This window comes from Eschrichtius robustus, chromosome 12, assembly GCF_028021215.1.
Source record: "Eschrichtius robustus isolate mEscRob2 chromosome 12, mEscRob2.pri, whole genome shotgun sequence".
In the NCBI taxonomy this organism is placed as follows: Eukaryota; Metazoa; Chordata; class Mammalia; order Artiodactyla; family Eschrichtiidae; genus Eschrichtius; species Eschrichtius robustus.
The window spans coordinates 38,835,831-38,863,635 of NC_090835.1; the positions used below are offsets into that span (position 1 = coordinate 38,835,831).

The 27,805-nt window shown below is 50.9% G+C and overlaps 1 protein-coding gene and 1 pseudogene across 3 annotated transcripts; one reads left to right on the forward strand and one right to left on the reverse strand.

Annotated features, from left to right (window-relative positions):
• Window positions 1-884: 884 nt before the first annotated feature.
• On the forward strand, window positions 885-27,140 carry TRAIP (TRAF interacting protein). Of its 3 annotated transcripts, XM_068558047.1 has the most exons (15): window positions 885-1,080; window positions 7,484-7,541; window positions 8,048-8,131; window positions 10,533-10,572; window positions 11,178-11,305; window positions 12,537-12,631; window positions 13,132-13,245; window positions 14,004-14,091; window positions 14,844-14,933; window positions 15,381-15,469; window positions 22,967-23,122; window positions 25,737-25,785; window positions 26,056-26,205; window positions 26,317-26,367; window positions 26,589-27,140. In XM_068558047.1, the coding sequence occupies exons 1-15, from the start codon at window positions 983-985 to the stop codon at window positions 26,712-26,714; spliced, it is 1,416 nt and encodes a 471-aa protein (XP_068414148.1). In that variant the 5' UTR covers window positions 885-982; the 3' UTR covers window positions 26,715-27,140. The 3 variants fall into 3 exon arrangements, with proteins under 3 accessions (XP_068414148.1, XP_068414150.1, XP_068414149.1); XM_068558049.1 differs by lacking the exon at window positions 22,967-23,122; XM_068558048.1 differs by lacking the exon at window positions 13,132-13,245.
• LOC137773960 (small nuclear ribonucleoprotein G pseudogene) lies at window positions 1,914-2,102 on the reverse strand (annotated as a pseudogene).
• Window positions 27,141-27,805: the final 665 nt, after the last annotated feature.

Below are 27,805 nucleotides of genomic sequence, written 5' to 3' on the forward strand. Positions count from 1 at the left end.
CTGGGGAGAGGGGAGTAACACTGCTAAAAATAATTAATCATGAAAACTCCTAGGAATACTTGTTCCAGCCCAGATCAGTCCAGGTGAACTCACCAGGTATGCTGCTCTTTCTCAGAGACGACCCCAAAGATAACTTCTCTGATGTGGGAATAAGAAAAAGGTTTGTTAGTCACTCATCTATGAAGCATCTGGGCCTCCAAAATTCCAACCCTACTGCAGTCCCGAGGCAAAACTTGATCCTCCTGAGAGCTAGGAGCTAAAGTCAGGATACTGGCCACCTCTAAACTTAGGGATCATCAAGCTTTGCTTGTATAGAGCCAGGGTGAGCTTGAGGTGTCTGGACCTGTGTCCATCTTTCTAGGACCACTCAGAGCGGAAGGCTGAGAGGGTGGAGCGTTCTTTTGGTCTGGGAACTATGGGCTTCCACCATATGGTCGAGCACTGTCCAGAGCCCAGGGGACCCGCTCTCCATCGGGACCGTCGTCCCATTCCCCTACGGCCGCGGTCTTCTCGACTCCCCCGAAGTGCAGAGGAGGCTGCGCCGAGAGAACAAGGCTGAGAAGCCCGTGCCCAGCGCACCTGGCACCAGCTCTGGCTTGGGACCATAACTCCCAGTCTTGCCCCAGAAAGGGGCCCGGCCGGCGGCGCAGCTGCTCTCCGTGTCAATCCAACGCTGCGCTCCCGCGGTACCGGCGGTCTTCCCGCAAGCCGCCTGAGAAATACCGCTGACAATTTCAGGCCCGCGCTCCGCCCCAGGATTCTTTACGGCCGCTGGGCCGTTAAGCCCCGCCCCTGAGGGTTCGTCCAATCCGGACCCAACCTTCGGTCCGCGCCTTCACGTTCCTTGCTGCCACTTCCGATCCGCTCCCGGAAGTTGCGCTGTGGAGCCAAATTTGAAGCAAGCTGAGACGCGGAGGCACGGCCACGAATTTGAACCCGTCGCGTTTTCCTTGGCTACCTTGGCCACTTGAGTCCAGTCATCATGCCTATCCGTGCTCTGTGTACCATTTGCTCTGACTTCTTCGATCACTCCCGCGACGTGGCCGCCATTCACTGCGGCCACACCTTCCACTTGCAGTGGTGAGTGACTGCTCTGTTGGAGCTGGGCACTCGCCCCCGTACGGCTACAGGACTGTGGGGTGTCGGGCCTCCGGGCGACCCGACCCCGGAGCCCAGACTGGTGATGAGGACGGCATTAGACGGAGTCCCACGAGAGTTCCTGACCTGGGCAGAGGCGGGTTATGGCAGGCTTCCCGGAGGAGGTGACAGCTGAGCTGAGGTCGGGGGTACAGGGTTGGTTTAATGAAGACAGAGTAGGGGTTTCTTTGATGGACTTGCAAAGAGATGTGATTTCAAAATTATTAGCCCGGGCAGAAATGAACTTTCACCACATTAGCGAGCCCTTTTGTTTCTTCGAGACCTAGTAGACTACTGGCTACCCGATTTCTTGTGGTTTGCTTGATGGTTTGGAATGATTCTGTCCAGAGTCATCTCGTTGGTCAGACACTTCAGTGTATTCACTGACCCCAGCAAACCCAAGTTAACATCGAAGGGTAAGGAGGTGCTTTCTAATCAAGCCGTTCTGTTGAGTGTGCAGCTAGTGGGGGATTCCTCTATCAGCTGTGAACAGGCTGATTCCGAGCTCCTTTTTTAATTGTGGTGAAATATGTGTAACATAAAATTAACCATTTTTTCATTTTCCTTTTTTTTACTATACACTATTTTATTGTAGTAAAAATATATAAGATAACATTTAACATTTAAACCTTTTTTAAACTTTTGCAAAAGTTTACTTAACAAAAAAGTTCAATATGAAAATGTACACAACCTGATTTTTATATCATAGTAAAACAGGCCCTTTGGAAAGGGGACACGTGGAAACAATTGATTTCTCTGGTGAACACAGGCATTGTTTATACTTGTTCCAAAACTTCTAACATGCTACTATTTCCTCATATTACCACCATTTCAGTATTGTTCTGTTGCCCAGTAGTTACCATCTCCACACATTCACCTATCCCAAGATTCATAAAGGGATCAAATTCCTGCAATATTCCTTGGACATGTCGGCCACCATCTAATTTCAATGATAACTTCTTCATAAAATTTTAAAATTTATCAGAAGGGTGTTTACTCAGTGAGCTCAAAGATGCCTTGCATTTTAACCATTTTTAAGTGTACAATTCAGTGGCATTAAGTACATTCACAACGTTGTGTAACCATCACCACTATCTATTTCCAAAACATTTCCATCATTCCAAACAGAGCACTGTATCCATTAAACAATAACTTTCCATTCTCCCCTTCCCACAGCCCATGGAAACCTCTATTTTACTTTCTGTCTCCTTGAATTTTTCTATTCTAGCTACCTCATATAAGTGGAATCGCACATTTGGTTCTTTTGAGTCTGGCTTATTTCACTAAGCGTAACGTTTTCAAGGTTCATCCATGTTGTAGCATGTTTCAGAATTTCATTTTTATGACTAAGTAGTATTCATTGTATGAAAATACCTCATTTTGTTTATCCCTTTATCTGTTAATAGACATTGGGTTGTTTCCATGTTTCAGCTACTGTGAGTAATGTTACTATGAACATTGGTGTACAAGTATCTGTTCACGTTCCTGCTTTCATTTCTTTTGGGTTATCCCAGAGAAGGAATAGCTGGATCATACGGTAATTCTATATTTAATTTTTTGGGAAGCTGCCTTACTGTTTTCCACATCAGCTGCACCATTTTACATCCCCACCAACAATGCACAAGGGTTGCAGTTTCTCCCCATCCTTGCCAAAACTTATTTTCTGTTTTGTTTTTTTTCCATAATAGCCATCCTAATGGGTGTTTTCTCTTTCGTTGTGTGTGTTTAAAGCTATCAGATTTCCTCTTAGCACTGCTTTTGCTGTATTACACAGTTTTGGTATGTTTTCATTTTCATTAATCTCATGGTATTTTCTAATTTCCCTTGTGATTTCTTCTTTGACCCATTGGTTGTCTAAGAGTGTGTTGTTATATTTCCACACATTTGTGAATTTTCCATTTTTCTTCTGTTACTGATTTTTAGTTTCATTCTATTTTGATCAGAAAAGATACTTTGTGTGATTTCAGCCTTTTAAAATTTAAGACTTGTTTTGTGGCCCAACATATGACCTTCCTAGAGAATGTTCCACGTGCACTTGAGAAAAATGTGTGTTCTGCTATTGTTGGGGGGAGTATATGTCTGTTAGGTCTATTTGATTTAAAGAGTTGTTCAAGTCCTCTATTTCCATATTGATCATCTGTATGATTGTTTTATCCATTATTGAAATTGTGGGGTACTGACATCTCCAAATTTTAAAATAATTTTTTTTAAATTTTATTTATTTTTTTGGCTGCATTGGGTCTTCGTTGCTGCGTTCGGGCTTTCTCTAGTTGTGGCGAGCGGGGGGCTACTCTTCTTTGCGGTGCGGTGCACGGGCTTCAGTAGTTGTGGCTCGTGGGCTCTAGAGTGCGGGCTCAGTAGTTGTGGCACATGGGCTTAGTTGCTCCGCAGCATGTGGGATCGTCCCAGACCAGGGATTGAACCCTTGTCCCCTGCACTGGAAGGCGGATTCTTAACCGTTGAGCCACCAGGGAAGTCCCAACACCTCCAACTTTTATTGGAGAACTTTTTGTTTCTCCCTTCAATTCTGTACAATTTTCTAACATGTATATATTTCATATATATTTTGTTAGGTGCATATATGTTTATAATTGTTATGTCTTGTTGGATTGAACCTTTTATCAATATGTAAAGTCTTTCTTTGTCTCTTGTAAACTTTTTTGACTTAAAGTCTATTTTGTCTGACAATAATATAGTTACCTCAATTCTCTTTTTGTTACTATTTTTATTCTGCTTGAGATTCATAGGTTTCTTTAACTTGTGGAACAATTTCTTTAATCAGTTCTGGGAAATTATCAGCCATTATCTCTTCATGTATTGCCTCTATTCCATTATCTCTTTTCTTTCTATGTTAGTTTTTCTTTTCTGCTATAACAAATTACAACTAACTTAGTGGCTTAAGAAAACACAGATTTACTATTTTATAATTCTGGAGGTCAGAAGTCCAAAATGGGTCTTGCTTGGTTAAAATCAAGATGGAAGTGGGGCTGTGCCTTCTTTGGCTCATGGCCCATTTCTCCATCTTCAAAGTCAGCAGTGTTACATCTTCAACTCTCTCTATGACTCCAGTACTCCTGTCGCACTTACAGGGACCCCTGTGATTACATGGGACACACCTGGATAATCTCCCCATCTCCTTAACTTAATCACATCTGCAAAATTACTCTTGTCATATAAGGTAACATATTCACAGGTTTCAGAAATTAGGGTGTACATTTCTTGAGGGGAGGACATTATTCTACCTAACACTTTCTTTCTGGAATTCCTAGTTATATGTATGCTAGACCTTCTCACAGTATCTTTTATATCTCTTATCATTTCTCATGTATCTTCCATCTTTCTAATTCTCGGTGTTTCCTCTGACCTATCTTTCAATATACCAGTTCTTCAACTGTGTCTAAACTGCTATTAAACTCATCCATTGAATTCTTAATTTTGGCCATTTTTTCAGTTTTAGAATTTCTGTTTGGTCCTTATTAAATTCTGATATGTCACCTTTTATTTTCGAATTCTCTGCTGATATTTTCTTTCTTTTTTTCTTTAATTTTTAAAAATTATTTATTTATTTATTTATTTATGGCTGCGCTGGGTCTTCGTTGATGCGTGTGGGCTTTCTCTAGTTGTGGCGAGCGGGGGCTACTCTTTGTTGCGGTGCGTGGGCTTCTCATTGCAGTGGCTTCTCTTGTTGTGGAGCACTGGTTCTAGGCTCACGGGCTTCAGTAGTTGTGGCTCGCGGGCTCTAGAGCGCAGGCTCTGTAGTTGTGGTGCACGAGCTTAGTTGCTTCGCGGCATGTGGGATCTTCCTGGACCAGGGATCGAACCCGTGTCCCCTGCATTGGCAGGCAGATTCTTATCCACTGCACCACCAGGGAAGCCCTCTGCTGATATTTTCAATCTTAATTTTTATTTATTCAGCATAATGTGTTTATTATGGTCTGTGAAAATCCGAATATCTTAAGTCTTTGTGGATATGTTCTGGTTTGCACTATGTAGTGCTTTTTTCCTTGTATAACTGTTTACTTAAAAATAATTTACTGAGATACATTACAGGAACTTCCCTGGTGGTGCAGTGGTTAAGAATCTGCCTGCCAATGCAGGGGACATGGGTTCCATCCCTGGTCGGGGAAGATCCCACGTGCCGTGCCGGAGCAACTAAGCCTGTGCACCACAACTACTGAAACTGCACTCTGGAGCCCACGAGCCACAACTACTGAAGCCCATGCACATCTAGAGCCCGTGCTCCGCAACAAGAGAAGCCACCACAATGAGAAGCCCGCACACTGCAACGAAGAGTAGCCCCCGCTCGCTGCAACTAGAGAAAGCCCATGTGCCGCAACAAACACCCAATGCAGCCATAAATAAATAAATAAATAAATATTTTTTTAAAAAAGAAATGTTACATAAAAGTACAAATATAGGGGCTTCCCTGGTGGTGCAGTGGTTAAGAATCCTCCTGCCAATGCAGGGGACACGGGTTTGAGCCCTGGTCCGGGAAGATCCCACGTGTCACGGAGCAACTAAGCCTGTGTGCCACAACTACTGAGCCTGCGCTCCAGAGCCTGCGAGCCACAACTCCTGAAGCCCGGGCGTCTAGAGCCCGTGCTCTGCAACAGGAGGAGCCACCGCAATGAGAAGCCCACGCACCGTGACAAAGAGTAGCCCCCGCTCACCACAACTAAAGAAAGCCCCACACAGCAACAAAGACCCAACACAGCCAAAAATAAATAAATTAAATAAATAAATAAATAAATAAAACCTTTAAAAGTACAAATATAATAAGTGTGTAGCTTGCAGAATTTTCACAAACTGAACACACCCTCGCAACCAGAATTCAGAACAAGAAACTAGACATCAGCACTCCAGGAACCTCCTCCTGAGACAGGCTGGGACCTGGGACACTGCCAGAGTGCTTGCACTTGTACCTAGACAAACGTCTCCTCAAGCAACAGAATACAGAGAAACTATAGGGGACTAAAAATAACTACATGTGGGCAGCAGCTGGGGCAAATTACAAACAAAAAAATACAAAAAGGCCAAAACCCAGCTGTCGCTTCTGAAGTGCCTGGAGCAAAAGCAGGGCACTGTGCATGACCCCTGCACACAGCACCACCAAAGCGGTGGGCAGACTACCTAAGCCACCCCTGTGGCTCAATCTGCCGACCCGCCCCCTACACTCACCCCATTTAAGGAACCAGCTCCCTCCCTGCCCTACAGTGAGCAAGCAAGGGCACCTGTTGCTTGTTTTTGCTCCCTCAGGTGCAGCACAAGTCCCAGTAAAGCCTTGCCTGAATTTCTCTTCTAGCCTCTTATCAGTTTCTATTGATTAAAGAGTCCAAGGACCCAGGTCGGTGCACTCTTTCAGTTACTCCCACCTGCCCGCCTTTCCCCCACACATAAGGATAGCCACTGTCTTGACTTCCAGCAACATAGATGAGTTTTGCCTACTTTTTTACTTTACGTAAATGCAGTTATACACAATATACCTTTTTTTGTATCTGGCTTCTCTTCCTCAATGTTATATTTATGTAATTCATCCATAATTTGTTCTTAGTTGTAGACTCATTTGTTCTCATTGCTGTGTAGTATTCCATTGTGCATTGTTAGCTTTGTATTATACGTATTTGAAAAATTATTTATAGAAAAAAAATTGAGGCCTAGGATTATGGTATCATCTTCCTGAAAGGACTCTGTTTCTCCCTGGTCCCTGGGGATGGGATTGTTTACCAGTAGGAGACTACGTTTTGTTTTTGTTTTTGTTTTTTTTTGACTACGCTGCACAGCTTATGGGATCTTAGTTTCCCCACCAGGGATTGAACCTGGGCCCTTGGCAAAAGCACGGAGTCCTAAACACTGGACTGCCAGGGAATTCCCTAGCAGGAGACTATTTTAATTAAAGTTTAAAGCAGATGGTGCATAGCTGGGCTGTGTTTTGCTTTTACTGCTACTTGCTTTTACCTCTAGTTTATCCTTACTTTGAAAGTGTACCCCTTTGGAGCCCCAGCTTACATGAGGGTATTATTACAATCCCCATCTCTGAGGGAGTCTGGTTTTGACTGTTGCCCCCCCACGCCCCGCTCCAAGCCTAGAAAGTTGACAAAATTGCAGCTCAGGGGTAGGGAAATCCAAGCCAACAGGGCCCAAAAAAGGGCCAGTTGGTTGGAGTGCTTGTACCAGTCAGGCCTTGTGGGATATACCATCATGGCCTGTGGTGCTGCCCTCCTGGGTAGGCAGGCATTGGGTCGAGGAGGAGCAGGACAGGCGCTGTTCTGGTCGGGGTGGCTACCTGGCCTGTATGTCTCCCTCCAAGCCATGGCTCACAAGTCTGTTTTTCTGTTTCTCATTCCAGCCTAATTCAGTGGTTCGAGACAGCACCAAGTCGGACCTGCCCGCAGTGCCGAATCCAGGTGAGGGTGGTAGGATGAAAACACCTCAGCTAAAGACAGCTCCTTGCCAGGGAGCAGGAATGAGGAAAGATCTCTGAAGCTAAGCAATGTCTTTGACCTATTTGGACCCTCATGGTTTGAGGCTGGTCGAGCCTCACTTGTGCTTTTGAGTGGCTCGGGAGGCCTGCTTGTGCCCAAAGATAGCAGGCGGATGGACTCATTGCCTGGGCCAATCTTCACCTGGATAGATTTGGTCTCCTTCCCAGCCTTTCCCCTGCAATGCCCAGCACCTAGAGTTGGGGTTTCTTTTGAGCAGTTACCACATGGGGCTGCAGTGACATGACTTCAGTAACCACCAAGCTAGTGGCAGCAGCTTGGGCCACCTACAGGGTTACAGAGGTCCTCTCACTCCAAGGGATGTGCTGTGGAAGGTTAGGCCTGAGATGGGCTTGGCTGAATGTACACCCTTGTCCTCCTTGCCCGTGACCCAGCTGTGCAATCATACTGTATCTTGTTCTTTCATTCAGGTCGGCAAAAGAACCATTATCAATAAGCTCTTCTTTGACCTTGCCCAGGAGGAGGAGAGTGTCTTAGATGCAGAATTCTTAAAGGTACCCAGAATTTATCTCATTCTACTGAACCCCAAGCGCTCTGAGAGTTCACTTTCTGCTCCTACCCAGGGAGAGTACCTCGAGTATGGAGATGGAGTTCTGGAGGGAAGACTTGGTGGAGATTTCAAGGCAGAGGCTGAGAGAGCAGAGGACAAGTGATGATGCTACAGTCATTGGAGAAATACGCTGTTAGGGAGGAAGGGAGCCACTTGACTGTGAGCCCTCCCCTGGGGATTTCAGAGCGATTCTGACCATAGTTCAGAGTGCCTCTCCTGAAGTTCCCTCACCTCGCAAAGGGTCTACAACCATCTTTTCAGTCCTCAGCCAGGGAATATGTGTGAACCTCCTGTTCACAGACCTGCCTGTGCTTCAAAACTGCCTGGGGAACTTGGTATATATCCAGGTGCCTGAGTCTTTCTCAGAGCAGGAATGGAGGGCAGAGCCCCTGGTATCAAGATATGCAGCCAGGATAGAAACCCACACTGCAGGGGAGGATGGGTGGATTCCCTCCTACACTTATACTGCTTCCCCTCCAAGTGTAAGGTTTAGCTTTCTTTGTGCACAAAGGGATTGGATTGGCAGAAACCTCTCAAGGAAGTGGGATTGGGGTTCGCAAGTGAACCTGGACTCTGAGGGTTAATTTGCTGGGCATCTGTCAGATCAGGATTCATTTGGCCCTGGTCGCAGGGTGCTGTGATGTCCTTGGAACCTCACTGCTTCAAGAACGTGGAACTTTTATGCTTAAAGCTAACATGTTCATCGTCATGGTAACTGCTCCCAGTTTTAAGCCGTGTCCTCCCTGTGATAAAGGCAACAAAGGCAGCTTCATTTCTTTCTGGCCTTCTGAGCCAGATCTAGGAGACAGGGAGGCAAAATCTTGAGTAGTTTGGAGCAAGGGCTTGGAAGGCACCCTGCTTGGGTGTGGAAGGAGCCAGGGGACTAGCGGTAGCTTTGGGCTGGCAGCCATTCTCAGGCAGCCCGTGTGTGCCCTTCTCTACCCACCGCTTCCACCCCAGATGTCCAGCCTATTTGACCAGCTCAGCCACCAACAGCTCCTGCCCCAGAGTCCTGGGTAGAGAGTTTGACAACAGGGACTTATCCACGCACTGGGGCTAGGCCTTAGTATTGGTCACATGTGATATTCTGAGTCTTTTTTTTAACTTATTTTATTTTATTTATTTTTTATTTTTGGCTGCGTTGGGTCTTTGTTGCTGCATGAGGGCTTTTCTCTAGTTGCATTCAGCGGGGGCTACTCTTCGTTGTGGTGCATGGGCTTCTCATTGCGGTGGCTTCTCTTGTTGCGGAGCACAGGCTCTAGGCGCATGGGCATCAGTAGTTGTGGCTCGCGGGCTCTAGAGCGCAGGCTCAGTAGTCGTGGCTTGCCGGTTCTAGAGCACAGGCTCAGTAGTTGTGGCGCACGGGCTTAGTTGCTCCACAGCATGTGGGATCATCCCGGACCAGGGCTCGAACCTGTGTCCCCTGCATTGACAAGCAGATTCTTAGCCACTGCGCCACCAGGGAAGCCCGATATTCTGAGTCTTGCGTTGACCTGGGAAGGGTAATCTGGAGGAGGATTTTTCTGGATTGCATCTAGCTACCACCATGGACCCTAGGCCAAGCCTTTCAGGTCTGCCGAGCCTGGTTTTCCTGCTTATGGAGTAGGCATGTCTCTTGCCCACAGGGGTGTTGAGTACATGGGACTCCTGAATGGGAGCTGGGCTCAGTTCTGCTCCAGCCTCTCAGTGGTTCTGTGGCAGTGGCTTTGGAACATATGCATGCACTTTGAGAGGCTCATTTGACCCTCACAACAGTCTGGTTAGAGCCTAGCACAGGTGAGGTTTCATCCAGGGGTGCAAAGTTGTCCTGGTTCACCTACCTGTTGGATTCTGGGGCTGGAAGACTCATGGTGCACAGAGCCAGCTTAGAGCTTGGAGAGGGGCAGACCATGAAGCAGGCAGGACCCAGGGTGGAGGGAAGCAGTGGTGGCCCAAGGTGCTTGGACATCACAATTCTGTGTCCCGAGTGAGTGCAGCTAATGCCATAGAGGGTCAAGGCCAGCACAGGCCCAAGGAAGCGATGGAAGCCTCTGCCATGAGACTGACTGCACAGGCGCAGTTCCACTTCTTTTGCCCCTGTTATGCCTCTTTTCCTGTCCTAGGGTCTTATACCTGAGATTATTTTCAACCATTTTACCTACTTTTTAAAAAGGCACACAGAGATAAAGCAAGGTTTCTCTCTCCATTGTTGACTTAGCTTGGCCTTGAGGTGCGCAGGGTTCATGCTTCCCTGGGCCCATAGGCCTCCTTGTCCCCTCCTGGGGCTCCCCACAAGCCTTATGGGAGGCTGAGTGGAGGCCAGCTCTGATGCCTTCTTGCTGCTTATTGTGGGTATTGCCTTGCAGAATGAACTGGATAATACCAGAGCCCTGCTTTCCCAGAAAGGTGAGTTCCCAAGGGGCCCTGGGAAGCCCCTGACTTGGGTAGTGGAGGGAGAGGCCCTGGAAGGAAGGCCTCCAACCTTCCAGCAGAGCCAGGGGCTCTCCCTGCTTCATATGTCCAAGAGTCCTATCAGCTCTTGTGACTGGCAGAAAAGGAAAGGAAAGGGAGGTGACCGAAGGTGTCCACCTAGATCAGGTGAGCCTCTTCTCTTTGTCTGAGGCTGCTTGCCTAGGAGCTGGGCTGGGAGGGGGCTATCTGATAGGGCAAAGTATTTGTAGGTGAGGGTTCCACTGCCAAATTTGGCAGGAACCTGTTTGAGTTCTGGGATGATGAATTAACTAGACCCACAGGAGCACGGAGCGGTGAAATCTTTACTCAAGTAGTTCCAAGCATCAGAAAGAGGGTCTCATCCCCTGAAGGAAGAGACTCTGGCTGGGCATCCCTGGTTTGGTGTCTGCCAGAGAGAAAAGCAGACCACCCAACTTTCTGGCCTGAGACTTGTTCCTCACCAGGCTCTGGGGTGGTATGCTGGAGCCCAAGGGCCCAGGTTCTCATACTGTGGTGTGGACGGGCCTCTCCTCTCCCTCCATCCCCCACCCTTGCTCCAGAGAAGGAAAAACGAGACAGCCAGCTCATCATTGACACTCTGCGGGACACGCTGGAAGAACGCAACGCCACTGTTGAATCCCTGCAGAAGGCCTTAGACAAGGCTGAGATGCTGTGCTCCACCCTCAAGGTGGGTCCCCAAGCCTTGTGGACACAGATTGGTGGTGAGATATAGTTTTAGTCCTGGACTCATGACTCTGGGCTTGTCTTTTGGTTCTGCCTTGGTCAATACCTTGGTTTGTGCAATTGTAAAATGGAGGCAAATCCCATCTTCCCCAGGCCTCCCATGCTGTACCCATCCAGCCCATGAGAAAAGGATCGTATTGCCTGCACTTATGGATTTTGTACTAGGTAGTTTCGAGAGGTGAGGCCTGCCCAGTGCTTCATGGAGGGGCTGCTCAGCCAAGACCTCAGTGAGGCTGGGCCGTGTTTCCAAAAGTGGTTTGTACTCCACTGACAAAGCCAGCCTGAAGAACCTTCCATTAGCACTCTAGTCCTTGGCTGGGCTGCTCTCTGGAGCCAGATCAAACAGCATCCCAGGGAGGAGCAGGGGGCCTTTGAAGTTGGCTGTGCTGAGCTGACCAGGCAGATCAAAGCCTGCAGAGCAAGTGGCTCTAGACCCAAATGAATTTTGTATCAGCCTGGGTTGGTGAGCCTCTTGCTCTCCAAGGGGCATGAGGTGATTGACTTGAATCCATAATTGATATTCTGGCCTCGTAGGAAGGAGCAGTCCTTGCTGATGCCATTTGAAAGGGAAAGGGAGCCATCCTTGTGAACAGATAGGGCCCCAGGGTGTTCATTGTTTCTGTCTCTGCTTCGTGGCTGGCCTGGATCACGTGGCCTGGCCAGTGGGAAGGAAGGAGTGAACCAGCACCTGGCTGCAGAGCAGGAGTCTTCTGGCAGTCCCAGGTCAGAGATGAAGTGGCCAGGTACTGAGGGCAGCCTGGCCAGCTGCCTCTGGCTCAGCTCTCCTACCCCAGCAACTGTCCATAGGTCTAGATGGTGGATAGTGCAGCCTGGATTTGTGCTCCAGGCTTCTTCAGCTTCCTGCACAGCAGGCCACAGGACCCTGGCAGCCCCCAGCAGGCCTATAGATCCTGGGAGTGGGCTGTGCCTATGGTAAGACATATCTCAGGAGGAAGCAAGCAGGGAGGTGAGGAAGCAGCTGGCCTAGGGCCTCTTAGCAGAAAAAGCACAAGCCAGAGTGGGGCCCAGGAGCCTTACCTCCTGGGGGTTGGAGCATATGCTTATCAGCATTTTCAAAAGCATACAGTTCTAGGGTAGTGTTCTCCCAATGACTTTAGCCTTGGCCCCTGGGAGCCTCCAAGCAACAGGTATGTAGTGGTACGTTTGCTCTTCAGAAGCAGATGAAGTACTTGGAACAGCAGCAGGATGAGACCAAACAAGCACGGGAGGAGGCCCGCCGGCTCCGGAACAAGATGAAGACCATGGAGCGGTGAGCTTGGATCTGGGGCCTGCCCTGTGCCCTTGCACCTAGGGCCCTCTGGGGCACAGCTCTCAGGACTGCAGCAGGGGCTGGCTCACCTCTGTAGCTCAACTCTCCATAGGCCATGGGGGGCTCAGGCCAGCTGAGTATGGGCACAGGTCTTACTCAGCCTCTATGGGCTCCTCTACTTTCCATGGGGGATCTTGCCACACTCCTCCCTGTCCCTGTTGCCTGTGGCCAAATGACCTGGCAGGGCTTTTGTTCCAAGAACCTCTCTCTGGGGATCCCTGACCTGAGGCTGTCTGTCAACACCCCTTCTTCCTCAGCAGCATCACTGCAGCTGTGCTTAGCTCTGCTGTGGGGCCTTTCTTTGGGCAGACCTGCCTGCTGAAGCATCCTAGCAGCTCAGGCTGTCACCATAGCAACGGCAGCAAAGGGAAGCAGAGCTGCACTGTGTATCTACCCACCAGCCTCCAGATTTTAAATGCCATGGGCTGGGTGTTTTTCAGGATTGAGCTCCTACTCCAGAGTCAGCGGCCCGAGGTGGAGGAGATGATCCGAGACATGGGTGTGGGACAGTCAGCGGTGGAGCAGTTGGCTGTGTACTGCGTGTCCCTCAAGAAGTGTGTACTCTGGCCCCTCTATCCAAGCCCAGGAGCTAAGCCATGGCACCCCAGCCATGCCTCTCCGTCCGTTGCCCATCTCTTGTAAAGCACAGCAGGTGGAGTTAAGGGGCAGGCTCTGGAGCCATGCTGCCTCAGTTTGAACCCTCACCCCTTTCACCATGTGGCCAGGAGCCAATTTCTTAACCTCTCTGATCCTCAGCTTCCTGAATGGAGATAATAATAACTTGCCTCACAGGATTATTGAGAGAATTGAGTGTGAATTATAAGTGTTATTTCTAAAGACATTGGCACAGCTTTCTGAGCCATGAGCCCCATCATGATATCTGGAGGCTGTTTCCCATCAGCACTGTTACTGACCCTGCCTGGCTTGCATCAGAAACTCAGCTCAGATGTTCACTACAATGGGTGTGAGGTGGGAGAAAAGGGACCACTTGGCTGACAGGCATGGAGGATCCCAGATGCCTTGTGTAGGGGTCAGGTGGTGTAGGGGGTCTCGTAGTGGGGACGGGGCTTCCTGCACACCCTCTCAAATCGCCAGTGCCTGCAGGCAGGCAGGGAACAGAGACTCATCAGCTCTCCTTGCATTGGGTGCCGGACCCTCCACAGCACTACCTGGTCCCCTCTGGGCTCAGGTGTCAGAGTAGGAATGAGAAGGGCTGAGGGCTTGGACTAGGCTTTGTGTTTGGTTGGTGCTATGGCTCAGTCTGACCAGCAGGTGTCTGGTGCTGACATGTCTTTCCATGGCCCCTTTGTAGAGAGTACGAGAATCTAAAAGAGGCGCGGAAGGCCTCAGGGGAGCTAGCCGACAAACTGAAGAAGGACTTCTTTTCTTCCAGAAACAAGGTAATTCAGTGGGGAGCTGACAGTGAGGGGAGAGGTGGCTGTCCTTTTGTCATGCTCATGTGTGTCTCCTAAGCAAGGCCATGGGGCTGTTGGATGACTCACAGAGGCTGGTTTCTGATCCTTACTGGGCATTGACTCTGGCTACATGGCTTGTCCAGTTAGGGTGGCAGATCAGGCAGGTATCCCCCCAGCCTCTGCACACTTCTGTTCCCCTCTGCTCTTCTGGGTACCTCTCAGCTGGCTGGAGCACACAGGTCCCAAATGTGACAGCTTCAAGGGCCTGTTTTTTGTTCCAGGCCCAGAGTAGGAGACCTCTTGTTTTGGGGTATTTTTTGTTTTGTTTTATTTTGTTTGTGTTTGTTTTTTGGCCACGCCACTTGGCTTGTGGGATCTCAGTTCCCCAGCCAGAGATTGAACCTGGGCCACGGCAGTGAAAGCCTGGAATCCTAACCACTAGGCCACCAGGGGAGACCCAGTAGGAGGCATCTTGGAACCTTGTTCAGTCAGCACAGCAGTTTTTATTTCTGGGCATGGTGCATCCATGGGCAAGGGTGTAGGAAGTAGCCCTTGCTCCTGGGCAGCTCCAGATGGACATTGCCGGACTAAGGTCCAGCCCCATGGAGCTAGGGTCTCCCTTCCATGTTCCCAGCTCTTCTGGGCCCCGGGCTACCACGAGCTGGTGTAGCAGCAGGTGCGGGCAGGGCACATGGCCACCCCTTGGTTCATCCTTTTCTCCTTACACTTTCTTGTAGTTGCAGACAGTCTACTCTGAACTGGACCAGGCCAAGTTGGAGCTGAGGTCGGCCCAGAAGGACTTACAGAGTGCTGACAAGGAAATCGCAGTGAGGGACATCTCTGGCCAGGCGGGAACGAGGGGTGGCTTAAGTGCCCTCCAAGAACAGGGCTGGCTAGTTCTGTCTGCAAAACCTTGCACCAGTCAGTGGTGGTGGCTCTGGGATCCCTGCACCCTCCTGGGTCAGGGTGGGTCAGGACATGTGCCTTGGCCCTTGGTCTGGAGCCGGGGCCTCCTCAGCAGAGGACAGAGAGCACCTGGGTCTTCCTCACAGTCTGTCCTGTGCCTACACCCTTGAGACCACCAGAGTAGGGGCTCCACCAGAGAGGGGTTCTGAGGTCGGGTGGTCCTGGCCTCCTGAGCCTGATATTTGGGTTTCGGGCCTTGTTCTGTTCCCAGTGGGCTTGCCTTTCGTGTGTGGTGCTCAGTCCTTGGCAGTCCCTCTGGACTTGGTGCCTCAGCGTCTCTTTCACACTCTTCTCTTTCCTTCCCCAAGAGCCTGAGAAAAAAGCTAACGATGCTGCAGGAAACCCTGAACCTGCCACCAGTGGACAGTGAGACTGTCAACCGCCTGGTTTTAGAGAGGTTTGTTGACCCTCTGGGGTGGTGCAAGGGCTACAGGCTGGAGGAGCTCCCTGGTAAGGGTGTCCTCACTCCTCCTGGCTTTGTGGGAGCGGGTGGCCCATGTAGGCCTGAAGGCTGTGCGCCCCTGCCCTGGGAGATAGCCAAGATTTAGCTGAAAAGCAGCTTTGAGGTAGATTCTGGGCTCTGACAAGGAGAGGCCAGGGGAGGCCAGAAAGGACCTAGGGCTGGTCAGAGAAAGGGCAGGAGCACCAGCTCAGGGCTTCCTGTTTATGGAATGGCTCACCTAATGTATCCGTCTGCCCCAGGTTCTGAAACAACCACGAAACCACCCACGGAAATACTGTAACTCTCTTCTGGTTCCAAGAATATGCACATTAAAGCTGCCAGCAGAGGGAGCCAAGAGGCAGAGGGATGGGTATCCTCCTCCCGAGTGTTCCACAGAAGCCAGTGGGCTGAGAGGGTCCTCAGGGCAATCTCCTGCCTAGCAGCCCTCCTGATGGTCCAGATAGAAAACACAACCCAGCAGCCCAGCCACATTTTTTTTTTTCCCCGAGCCACACGGTATGCAGGATCTTAGTTCCCCAATCAGGGATCGAACCCATTCTCCCTGCATTGGTAGCGTGGATCCTTAACCACTGGACCACCAGCGTAGTCCCCAGCCACTTTTTTTTTTTGGCTGCGTTGGGTCTTCGTTGCGGTGCATGGGCTTCTCATTGCGGTGGCTTCTATTGTTACAGAGCATGGTCTCTAGGCACGTGGGCTTCAGTAGTTATGGCGCGCAGGCTCAGTAGTTGTGGCTCACGGGCTCTAGAGCGCAGGCTCAGTAGTTGTGGCACATGGGCTTAGTTGCTCCGCGGCATGTGGGATCTTCCCGAACCAGGGCTCGAACCCGTGTCCCCTACATTGGCAGGCGGATTCTTAACCACTGTGCCACCAGGGGAGCCCCCCAGGCACTTTTATTTGAGCTACTTTTCTTTTTTTTTTAATTTAACTATTTATTTAGGCTGCGCAGGGTCTTAGTTGCAGCGTGCGGGATCTTTAGTTGTGGCATGCAGTCTTCTTAGTTGCGGCATGCGGGCTGTTAGTTGCAGTGTGTGGACTTCTTAGTTGTGGCATGCCTGTGGGATCTGGTTCCCCGACCAGGGATCGAACCCGGGCCCCCTGCATTGGGAGTGTGGCATCTTACCCACTAGACCATCAGGGAAGTCCCTTTGAGCCACGTTTCAACGTTGGAAAATCATTATGCTCCCTCTTCCCCACATCCGCTCAGTTGCTAGAGCCTGCCCATCTAACTTCTGTGGTGCCTTCCTGACCCTTTTCCTTGCTCCCACCTCCGTGTGAGGCTTGTGACCCATTGTCCCACTCCTCCCCCCTGTCCTGTATAGCAGCCCCAGGGCATCATGCCACTCCCTTGCCAAGCATCTCCCAGGACCCTTGGCACTGGCCTCAGGCCCTCATGGAGCTGGCCGTGTGGGCTGCGATGGATATTCGGGCTTCAGCCAAATCACACTGCCCAATGCAGCAGAACACCTCTTGCCTTCCTGCTCCTGTGCCCTCCTGTGCTTCTGCCCTTCTCCACACTGAAGTGTCAGCTGCCCTGCGGAGCCTTCCCTAGTCTCCTCAGCAGAAATAAGCTCACTGTCCTCTGCATAGGTAGCACTTCTTATTCAGATGCTGTCAGGTGCTAGGGTCCACAGAGGTGCTCTAGAGGCTTTCTGGAGCCTGGTCTACCCCCTGTGTACACACACAGGCTGTGAGTAGACTGGGAGCCGCCTCCGAGTAGACCAGGAGCCGCCTCCTAATCTGTGTCCCCACCATCAGCTTCCTCACACACACGCTCCTTCCCCCACACCATAGTACCCGGTCAGCGTCTGAGGGGGGCAGTGAATGCATGCAAGCCAGTTTCCTCTCATTCTCCTACCTTTCATTCCTCAATCTTTCTCTTTCCTTTCATACCTCAGGTCCTCCAGTGTTTCTTTTTTTTTTTTTTATTTATTTATTTTATTTATTTATTTTTGGCTGCGTTGGGTCTTCGTTGCTGCACGCGGGCTTTCTCTAGTTGCGGTGAGCGGTGGCTACTCCTCGTTGTGGTGCGCTGGCTTCTTATTGCGGTGGCTTCTCTTGTTGTGGATCACAGACTCTAGGTGCGCTGGCTTCAGTAGTTGTGGCGCGTGGGCTCAGTAGTTGTGGTGCACGGGCTTAGTTGCTCTGTGGCATGTGGGATCTTCCTGGACCAGGGCTCGAACCCGTGTCCCCTGCATTGGCAGGCGGATTCTTAACCACTGTGCCACCAGGGAAGCCCCTTCCAGTGTCTCTTTACAGAGCCAGGGCTGCCTGCCTGCCCCAGTTTAGGTCTGAGGGCTGTGGGAGTGTGATGGGCACATGACTCTGTGAGGTCCAGCCTGTGGCTGATTTTGACAAACTAAGCTCTGTTTCTGGTCCCTCCTACCTACTCTACCCTCAGAGCCCATCGGCCCAGCCACCTTGGAAGCCCCAGGTAACATGAAGGCTCTGTCAGGAGCTTGGCAGGTATAGTACCCACCCTCAGGGAGCTGTTAGTCTCAGTGACCATCTCATGTAGATAGACCTTTAGAACCCAACCTGGGTCAAGGCAGAAAGTAAAAATCCTTTTTTTTAGGATATCACTCAAGGATGCTGTCTGCAAGCTCCCCATCGTGCTCCCTCCACTTTCTATTCCATGGGCCTTGGTGTTTCCATGCACTTGTCATCTGTGTCTGGCATCCACAGTAAGGGGGAGCACAAGCACAGAGGCTTCCTCTAGGTGCCCAGGGACTTTCCATTCCTGCTTTTGCTTACTTTCTTTTTATTTATTTGTTTGGTTGGTTGGTTGATTGCGCCGGGTCTTAGTTGCAACAGGCAGGCCCCTTAGTTGCAGCTTGCGGGCTCCTTAGTTGTGACACGTGGGCTCCTTAGTTGCGGCAGGTGAGCTCCATCGTTGTGGCATGTGAACTCTTAGTTGCGGCATGCATGTGGGCTCTAGTTCCCAGATCAGGGATCGAACCTGGGCCCCCTGCATTGGGAGCTTGGAGTCTTATCCACTGCGCCACCAGGGAAGTCCCAATTTCCTTCCTTTTTAAGTCTGAATCAGCAATCGCATTTTAAATTTGCACACATTCTTTCTTGCTCACTGAATGCATCCTTGGCAAAATATGCTATCCCTTGTTTTATGGTCTAGCATTTTCATTTCTGTCAGGGCCAGTGTTTGCACATCATGGCCTTTCTCTTGGACTTCCCTCTCATGCTTGGGGGTCCTTGGCTGCCTGTGGCCCTCTGAGGAGGAGTAACAGAAAGGTGTCCTGGGAACCCTTTATGGGCAGGAATTGGGGGAATGTGCAGTCATCTGGTATCATGCTGAGTCTTATCTGAACCTAGGTGCAGAGGGATTTGCTGTCAGGTCCAGTACTGGCTGCCCTAAGATCCCGTGGATGGTTTGCAGGTGACTTTAGGAAAGGCCCTTTTCATTCTTGGCCCCAGGTAGCAGGCTCACTTCCTGGTGCTCACTCCCTGATGTAGGGAGGGGTGGCACCAAGCTCGCACCTTCCATCAGTACCCCCATTTTCAGGCTTGTTTAATGCATCTGTAAATCCAGGTCTTCCCCGCTCCTCCCTTGCGTCCGTAGCCGTCTCCTGGTGGGTTCTGGCTATTGTATAAGTCTCCTATCCCCTGGCCATGCTCTCTCCCAGATTTTTGTGGAAATCTATGGGTACTGATGATGGCTGCCCATTCCATTTGTTGCAGTAGGATTATCCTTCACTCCGTCATTTTAGGGAGGCCTCAGGAGGTAGCTGTCACCCCCAACCACAGAGGAGGTGTTTGGAAGACCTCTCTCAGGGACCCCAAGAGCCCCTGACCTCCAAGCTGAAAGGATTTGGGGAGGCCTTTGCTTAGGGTAGGCCTGCCGGTTGCCATGAGTTCATGGAGGACACACTAACTCCCGTGCCACACAGGTAATAGGTCTGCCCAGGGCCTTGGTTGAGTTTTGGAAAGAGGGGTGTCTTGCCCCAATTCCTGAGTCCTCTGGCATGAAGCCCTGTATGTTGGCCATGGGTGAGTATCCCAAAGATGATGGTATCACCCAGGAGGACCTAAAGCCAGGCCCTCAACCAGTTGGGGGGTGTATGTGGCCACTGAGCTCTAGACTCTTCCACCTTGTCAGACAGATAGAAGGTGGGAAGGAAAGAAAGACCATTGGCAAGAAGAAAAACAGGGTTCGAGCTTATAAAAGAAGAAGGATTTACCAGGAAGTGTCTGAGGGAACAAGAAATGTGTTCATATGAGCCAGATGGTGTGGGGGAGTGAGGGAGGCACTGAGAGAACCTCCTGAGTCTTGAATTTAGTGTTGGGGATGGCCAGGAGGTGTGAGTGAAAAAGACTGGCTTGGCTTGAGCCAAGGCTGGGCACATGCCATGAACACTACTGGGCAAGGTCTGAGGCAATGGCAGCAGGATCTTCTTTGCGGCATGCGGAATCTTTCACTGTGGCGCGCGGGCTTCTCTCTAGTTGTGGCGTGCGGGTTTTCTCTCTCTAGTTGAGGCACGCAGGCTCAGTAGTCCTGAGCCACCTGGAGGGCAAAATGGCTCTCGTAGCCAGACCTTGCCTGCCTCCTGAGTGCACCTCTCCTAACCTGGACCTGGACTTGCTGAGGTTGGTAAATAGTGGCAGAGTAACAGATCTTACAGAAGATTGGCATGGGGCTTCCCTGGTGGCGCAGTGGTTAAGAATCCTCCTGCCAATGCAGGGGACACGGGTTCAAGCCCTGGTCCAGGAAGACCCCACACGCCGTGGAGCAGCTAAGCCCGTGCGCCACAACTACTGAGCCTGCGCTCTAGAGCCTGCAAGCCACACTACTAAAGCCCGTGCGCCACAACTACTGAGCCTATGCTCTAGAGCCCCTGAGCCACAACTACTGAAGCCCACGCGCCTAGAGCCCGTGCTCCACAAGAGAAGCCACCGCAGTGAGAAGCCCGAGCACGGCAATGAAGAGTTGCCTCTGCTCACCACAACTAAAGAAAGCCCGCGAGCAGCAACGAAGACCCAATGCAGCCAAAAATAAAAATAAATAAATAAAATTATTAAAAAAAAAAAAGATTGGCATGAGTGGTCCTGACTACTGCTTTATGCTGTGGTTCCCAGAGGGGGAAGCAAAGCAACGCATGGAGTTGGTCTGAGGTGGGTCTACGCAGCCTTTGCTTCCACCTACAGGCAAGGAAAGGGTAGAGCTTCCAGGGGTCTGGCCAGGGAAAGAGAGAGTCCAAGCTTCCCAGATTGCTTACCTACCCAAGTCAGTGCAGGTAGTTCCCTTTCCTCTGATCTGCACACCCCATCTGGCTCCTGGCCAGAGACTAATACGGCACAGCTCATCCCTCTGTCCCTGAGTAGTAAGAGTAGGGCTGTGGGCAGCTCTGAAAGGCTCCTGAGGGAAAGAGTGTTCTTGGGGCTTCCCCTGCCCCTCCCCGGAGTTCTCTGATCACAGGAGCTGGGGAGCCCCACCAGGTCTGGATGGGCTAGAAAAAATCCTGTTGGCTTAAATTTTCTAATAGAATTATACCCCTCCCCCATTAAAAAAAAGTAAAAACACATTCATTGTTGAGAATTTGGAAAATATGGACTTATCCCAGAGGTAGTCACCATTGACCAGTGGTATATTCCCTTCAAGTCCTTTTTCTGTATGTGGTAGAATAGGGGATGTGTGTGCACAAGTCATGTGATTGTACTATACATAGAGTTTTCTTTGTTTCTTTTCCCCCAATTTTATTGTAGTAAAATATACATAACATAAAATTTACCAACTTTTTTTTTTTTTTTTTGGCTGCATCCGGTTTAGTTGCGGCACGCAGGATCTTCTTTGCGGCATGCGGAATCTTTCACTGTGGCGCGCGGGCTTCTCTCTAGTTGTGGCGTGTGGGTTTTCTCTCTCTAGTTGAGGCACGCAGGCTCAGTAGTTGTGGCACATGGGCTTAGTTGCCCCGCAGCATGTGGGATCTTAATTCCCCGACCAGGGATCGAACCCACGTCCCCTGCATTGGAAGACGGATTCTTTACCCCTGGACCACTGGGGAAGTCCCTTACCAACATTTTTAAGTGTACGGTTCAGTGGTATTAAAGATGTTCATAAGGTTGTGCAACCATCACCAACATCCGTCCCCCGAATTTTTGTCTTGTAAAACTTAAATTCTATACTCATTAAACAGTAACTCCCCATTTCCTCCCCCTCCCCCTCAGCCCCTGGCAACCACCATTCTCCTTTCTGTCTCTATGGTCTTGACTACTCCAAATACCTCATGAAGTAGAATCATACAGTCTTTTTGTGACTGGCTTCTTTCAGTTGGCATAATGTCCTCAGGGTTCATTCATGTTGTAGCATGTTGCAGAATTTCCTTTTTAAAGCTGAATAATATTCCATTGTATGTATATACCACATTTTGCTCATGCATTCTTTTGTAGATGGACTCTTGGGTTGCTTCCACCTTTTGACTATTGTGGATAATGCTACTGTGAACACGGATATACAAATATCTCTTTGAGATCCTGCTTCCAGTTCTTTTGCACATAAACCCAGAAATGGAATGGCTATATCACTTGATAATTCTAGTTTTAATTGTTTGAGGAACTGTCTTTCTGTTTTCCACAGTGATTTAATCACTTTACATTCCCACCAACAGTGCACAGGGTTCCCATTTTAGAACATCCTCACCAACAGTTGTTATTTTCTGTTTTTTTTTTTTATAGTAGCCATCCTAATGAGTGTGAGGGGTGTCTCATTGTAGTTTTTTTTTGTTTTTTACACTTTATTTATTTATTTATTTATTTATTTTTGGCTGTGTTGGGTCTTCGTTTCTGTGTGTGGGTTTTCTCTAGTTGCGGCGAGTGGGGGCCACTCTTCATCGCGGTGCGCGGGCCTCTCACTGTCGCGGCCTCTCTTGTTGCGGAGCACAGGCTCCAAACGCACAGGCTCAGTACTTGTGGCTCACGGGCCTAGTTGCTCCGCGGCATGTGGGATCCTCCCAGACCAGGGCTCGAACCCGTGTCCCCTGCATTGGCAGGCAGACTCTCAACCACTGCGCCACCAGGGAAGCCCGGGGAGTCATTTTGACAGTTTCTAATATTGTGCCATTTGTCATAATAAGTAGCACTGGAAGGGACATCCCTCTACTTCAGTCTGTGGTCACCTCTCTGACAGGATCCTTGCACTGCATTCTGAGAAATGAGGCTACGTGAACAAAAGGCCTTTTAATTGTACATTTGGGTTTTGTGTGGATTTTTGCTTGCTTCCTTCCATGTCTTCCAGACTTCCACTGTGTGAAGGACTAAGCCAAGTGGTTTTTTCTGTAGAGATCTGGGCTTCCTTGCAGGATGGCTCTAAACCAGGTGTGGGCTCCAGGCCCCTAGAGCTGAGCCATCTCTGATGCTTGAGGGGCTGTTGTCCTTCTGGGCTGCCACTGTGGTCTTGATTAACCAGGCCATCTCTGCCTATAGCCCAGCTCCTGTGGAGATGCTGAACCTGAAGCTTCGCCAGCCAGCCTTTGGCGATGATATTGACCTCAATGTCACCTTTAATGTGGATACTCCCCCAGCCCAGCCCTCCAGCGCCCAGCATGGCCATGCCAAGAGGCTCTTCCCAGAGAAGGCACAGTAAGTGGTAGTCCCTGGCCCTTCCACAGCCTGGAGGGAGGATGGCTAAGAGATCTCTGCAGGTCCTGCCCTAATAGCTGTGAGTGGCTGACAGGACAGTGAGGGTCACCTGGGCTTGGCCATGGCCATGGCTTTGGTTCCAGCTACCTTTCTGCCCTCTCCTGAGTACTCAATCTGTACAAAGCCCTTCTCTTGCTTGTCTCATTAATCTTCACAATCACCCTTCAAGCAAAGTTGGGGATGTGAATTAGAGAGAACACGGGGGTCCCAGTATGGGCAGGTCTGGGCTGATGCTGTTGGGAGGCAGGGTGCTCCCAGTACCTTGAATGGGCTCGCTGGAGTCTTAAGTCAGGGACTCTGAACTTCCTCTTCCATTGTGTACCCCACAGGCTCATGCTTGAGGCAGGACCATATCAGACCATGGAGCCCAGAGCCCTACCACTTAAGGAGGTAGCCCACAGGGGCAGACATGAAAAGCTGTGAGGAGCTGCAGTGGGATGGGTGGGACCTGCACTAGTGGTGCAGTGGGACTGGGAGTGGGGAGGCTGTCTCCTTGGCCAGGCAGGCCACTGTAGTTCATCATGGAGACAAGAGCTACTCCTGTACATCCACGTAGGTGTACGCTGCTCAGGTAAGGGAGTCAGGGGCTGAGCAAGTTTTTTCTCAGTCAAAGACTTTGGACATGAGAGAAAGAAATTGAGATCTTAGGCAGTGGAGGTAGAGGAGGCCCAGGGAGAGGACAAAAGGGAAAGCCAGCTGGATTATCCACCCCTCCCCAGCCTCAGGGGCAGAGGCACCAGTGCTGTATAGGGCCAGGCCTGGTAGCAGTGAGAAACACACCTAGAGCATGTGGGCTGCAGTCAGGGGGCCTCTCAGTGCCTGCTCGATACTCTGGCTTCCTCTTGTTGCCTCTTTAGCTATAAAGGTTGAAAGTGGGCACCTGGGGCCTGTAGGCTACCATACCTTTTAGAGACGTTTCTACCATCTTCAGTGCCTGTGACGGGGGTGAGGGAGCCCAGCCTCCCCAGAACCAGACTTGCAAGTGGAGCAAGAGGAGATTCTTCCCATGGTCATCATGTGGCATCACCACAGGCTATGGGGGCAGGAACAGAGGGGTTCAGTATCTACAGGCCCTGATCCTGCCCCTGTCCTTATGACTTTGAGAATCCACAGGGTCAGCCTTAGGTCACCATTCTCCCACCCTTCTGGGAAGATATGAGAAGAGGGTATCCAGCTGCTAGGGTCCCCAGGAGTTGGATGGAAACACTGTGTCCAGCTTTGGAACTAGGAGTGGCAGACCAGGGCCTGGGGCCATGATCTGTTCTGCCCCAGACCCTGCCTGCACAGATTTATCTAGGGAGATGGCCTAACCCTGTGTTCTGAGAGTACTTTACAGGCTCTCTAACTTACTGAGGGTCCTCTGGAGGTGGTGGCCCCTCTCTGGGCAGATGGGGCTAGGCCTGAGCTCATTTTCAGGGCATAAGTGGCCTTCCTTCTGTGGGTAGTGAATTTGTTGGGCTCTCCAGCCCCACATACAGCCCAGGATGCGGTGAGGTGACTGAGAGCCCATCATTCCAATGGTGAGCATTCCAATGGAATTGGTTTGTCCCTGAGTGGAAGCCACAAGATTGGAATATGGCCCAACCTCCCCTGCCTCCACCACTCTGGTGGCTGTGGCTCTCCAGCTGTTCACAGACCTGCTCTTGGGGTGGGGATTACTGAGGTGCCTTGCCCAGCATGCAGCCATGCCACGCAGTGGCTCCCCAAGGGGAATGTGCTGAGCCTGGTTCACCTGCCCCCCCCTTTTTAAAGTATATTTATTTGTTTGTTTGTTTGTTTATTTATGGCTGCGTTGCGTCTTTGCTGCACGGGGGTCTTTCTCTAGTTGTGGCGAGCGGGGGCTACTCTTCCTTGCGGTGCGCGGGCTTCTCCTTGCAGTGGCTTCTCTTGTGGAGCACGGGCTCTAGGCGTGCGGGCTTCAGTAGCTGTGGCATGTGGGCTCAGTAGTTGTGGCTCGTGGGCTCTAGAGCACAGGCTCAGTAGTTGTGGCGCACGGGCTTAGCTGCTCTGTGGCATGTGGGATCTTCCGGACCAGGGCTCAAACCTGTGTCCCCTGCACTGGGAGGCGGATTCTTTTTCTGTTTGTTTTTTTAATAAATTTATTTATTTTATTTATTTATTTTTGGCTGCATTGGGTCTTCGTTGTTGCCTGCAGGCTTTCTCTAATTGCGGCGAGTGGGGGCTGCTCTTCGTTGCGGTGCGCAGGCTTCTCCTTGCGGTGGCTTCTCTCGTTGCAGAGCACGGGCTCTAGGCATGTGGGCCTCAGTAGTTGTGGCTCACGGGCTCTATAGCACAGGCTCAGTAGTTGTGGCTCACAGGCTCTAGAGCACAGGCTCAGTAGTTGTGGCGCACAGGCTCTAGAGCACAGGCTCAGTAGTTGTGGCGCACGGGCTTAGTTCCTCCGCGGCATGTGGGATCTTTCCGCACCAGGGCTCAAACCCATGTCCCCTGCATTGGCAGGCGGATGCTTAACCACTGTGCCACCAGGGAAGTCCCTCACCTGCCCCTTATGTCTTGCTCACCTGCCTGTTGTCTTCATGTTTCGCTCTTGCAGTTCTCCCGTTCGGGACATTCTCAAGAAGATGCCCAAAGGCCCCAAGCAGGTAAGGCTTCCCAGAAACTCAGGCAGTCACCCTCCAACTCTGGCCCGGACTGAGTATGAATCTGGTCTTCCGAGAGGTCAGGGTCTTGCCAGAGCCCTATCTCCCCTGGAGGACTGAAGCACTTTGGAGCCACCCTGGGAACCCTACTCACTGTCCTTCCTGCCTCCTGGTGAGGCATCAGAGATCCTGATCCTGTTCCAACACACCTCCTACCCTCCTCGTTTGCTGCCATCCGGCTTATCAAGCCTGGCTCTGGGGTCTCCTCTGCAGGAGTCCCAGCTCTTGCTGGGTGGCCAGCGCTGTCTGGGAGAGCCTGATGAGGAGCTGGCTGATGCCTTCCCTGTCTTCATCCGGAATGCTGTCCTGGGCCAGAAACAGACCAAGAGGACCAGGGCAGAGCCCTGTCGCAGCACAGATGCAGTGAGTGTGGTTTCCTACAAGTGGCAAGTGCCAGCCTCCTTGGGGGTGGGGCTGGGTGGCCAGCCCCCTAGCCCATTAGCCTGGCCCACTCACCTCTTCTTTCTGCTTTAGGTAAGGACCGGCTTCGATGGACTTGGAGGCCGGACAAAGTTCATCCAGCCTGTATCCTTGTTCTGTAGCATTGGGCTGAGCTGAGCTGTGGCGCCCACATCATCCCTCACCTGTACCCCCAGACCCCAGCCCGCCGGTGGCTACAGCCCCAGGTGTGCAGAGCCAGACCTTACTCAGTATAGCAGGGCTGCCCACCGCCAAGTCTGAGCCTTTCCTGCCCTGCATTCCATTCCAATCTCCTCTTTAGGCCTCTTCCTTGACATTTCCTTCAGACTGACACGACTATGATCCGCCCACTGCCCGTTAAACCCAAGCCCAAGGCCAGGGCTAAGCAGAGACTGGGGGCCAGGACAGTGCTCCCTCCCTCCCAGGCCAAGCTGGACACCTTCCTGTGGTAGTGAGAACAGTGAGTCTGATCAGTGGCCAGATACATGCCTCTGACTTATAGGCCGAGGACTGCTGACTGGCTCGGCAGATGGTTTGGGGGGCATGGCCCCTCTTCTAGGACCAGCCCTGTGGACAAGGATAAACAAGAAGATGGGGATGAAGGTGAGGCCCAGAAACTGTGCTTTTCCTGCACACACACCCTGCCCCACACCCCATCATATTGGATCTCCCTGTGAGAGCTGATGTGATCAGCTCACTGTTCCTGCCGGCAGGGCTTGCTCCTTATTCCAGGCTCCCATTTATAGCCATGATCAGATGTGGCTGGGCTGCTTCTGGTCCTCCAGACCAGGGTTTTTTGTTGACTGTAAGGACCAAAGTGCTTGAGGCTTCTCAGGCAACCTCAGCCTGCCCAAGCTTCTGCCTGTCTCTGACTTGCTGTTGGCCTGGGCCAAGCAGGGTGGGGAATGGGGGATGGTGGTAGGGAGAGGAGGGGGGCCAGATTTCTTTGTGAAATAAAAAAGATAGAGTCTTTTCTTCCTGACTCTGGGAGTGTAAATTTGCACTCACTTTGGAGAACTGTCTGGCATGATTTTCTAAAGCGGGACCTTCACCTAGACCCAGACCCAGCAGCTTCACCCTTAGGCATTTGCCCTCTCATAGGGCACAGGGAGACTGTAGCAAGAGTGACATCACCTCATCTTTGTCCACAGTCTCTAACCTGGGCACAGCGCAAAGGCCATAAGCAGGAAAGCGAATGGGTGAACTAGGGTCTAGACACACAGGGAACTCACAGCAAGCACAACAAATAACCAGTGACACCCCCCTCTTCTCCACCTTTCACCTCTGCCAGCCAAATTGCTAGCCTCTGCATCTTAGCTTCAAAAGCACTTTCTCCCAGAAGACTTCCCTTTGAACTCCTAGCTTGGATGAGGACCCCTAAACTTTCCTCTCTCACTACTGGATGGGAGTTCACCTGTTTCTGCAGATCCCAGCATGGACCTGGCACAGGGGAGAATGCTTCAGGCTGAGAGTGCCCAGCTGCTCTCCAGCAGGTGTGGAGGAGCCTTGGGCTTCTTGGGGAGGAAGTGACGCTCTTGGTTAT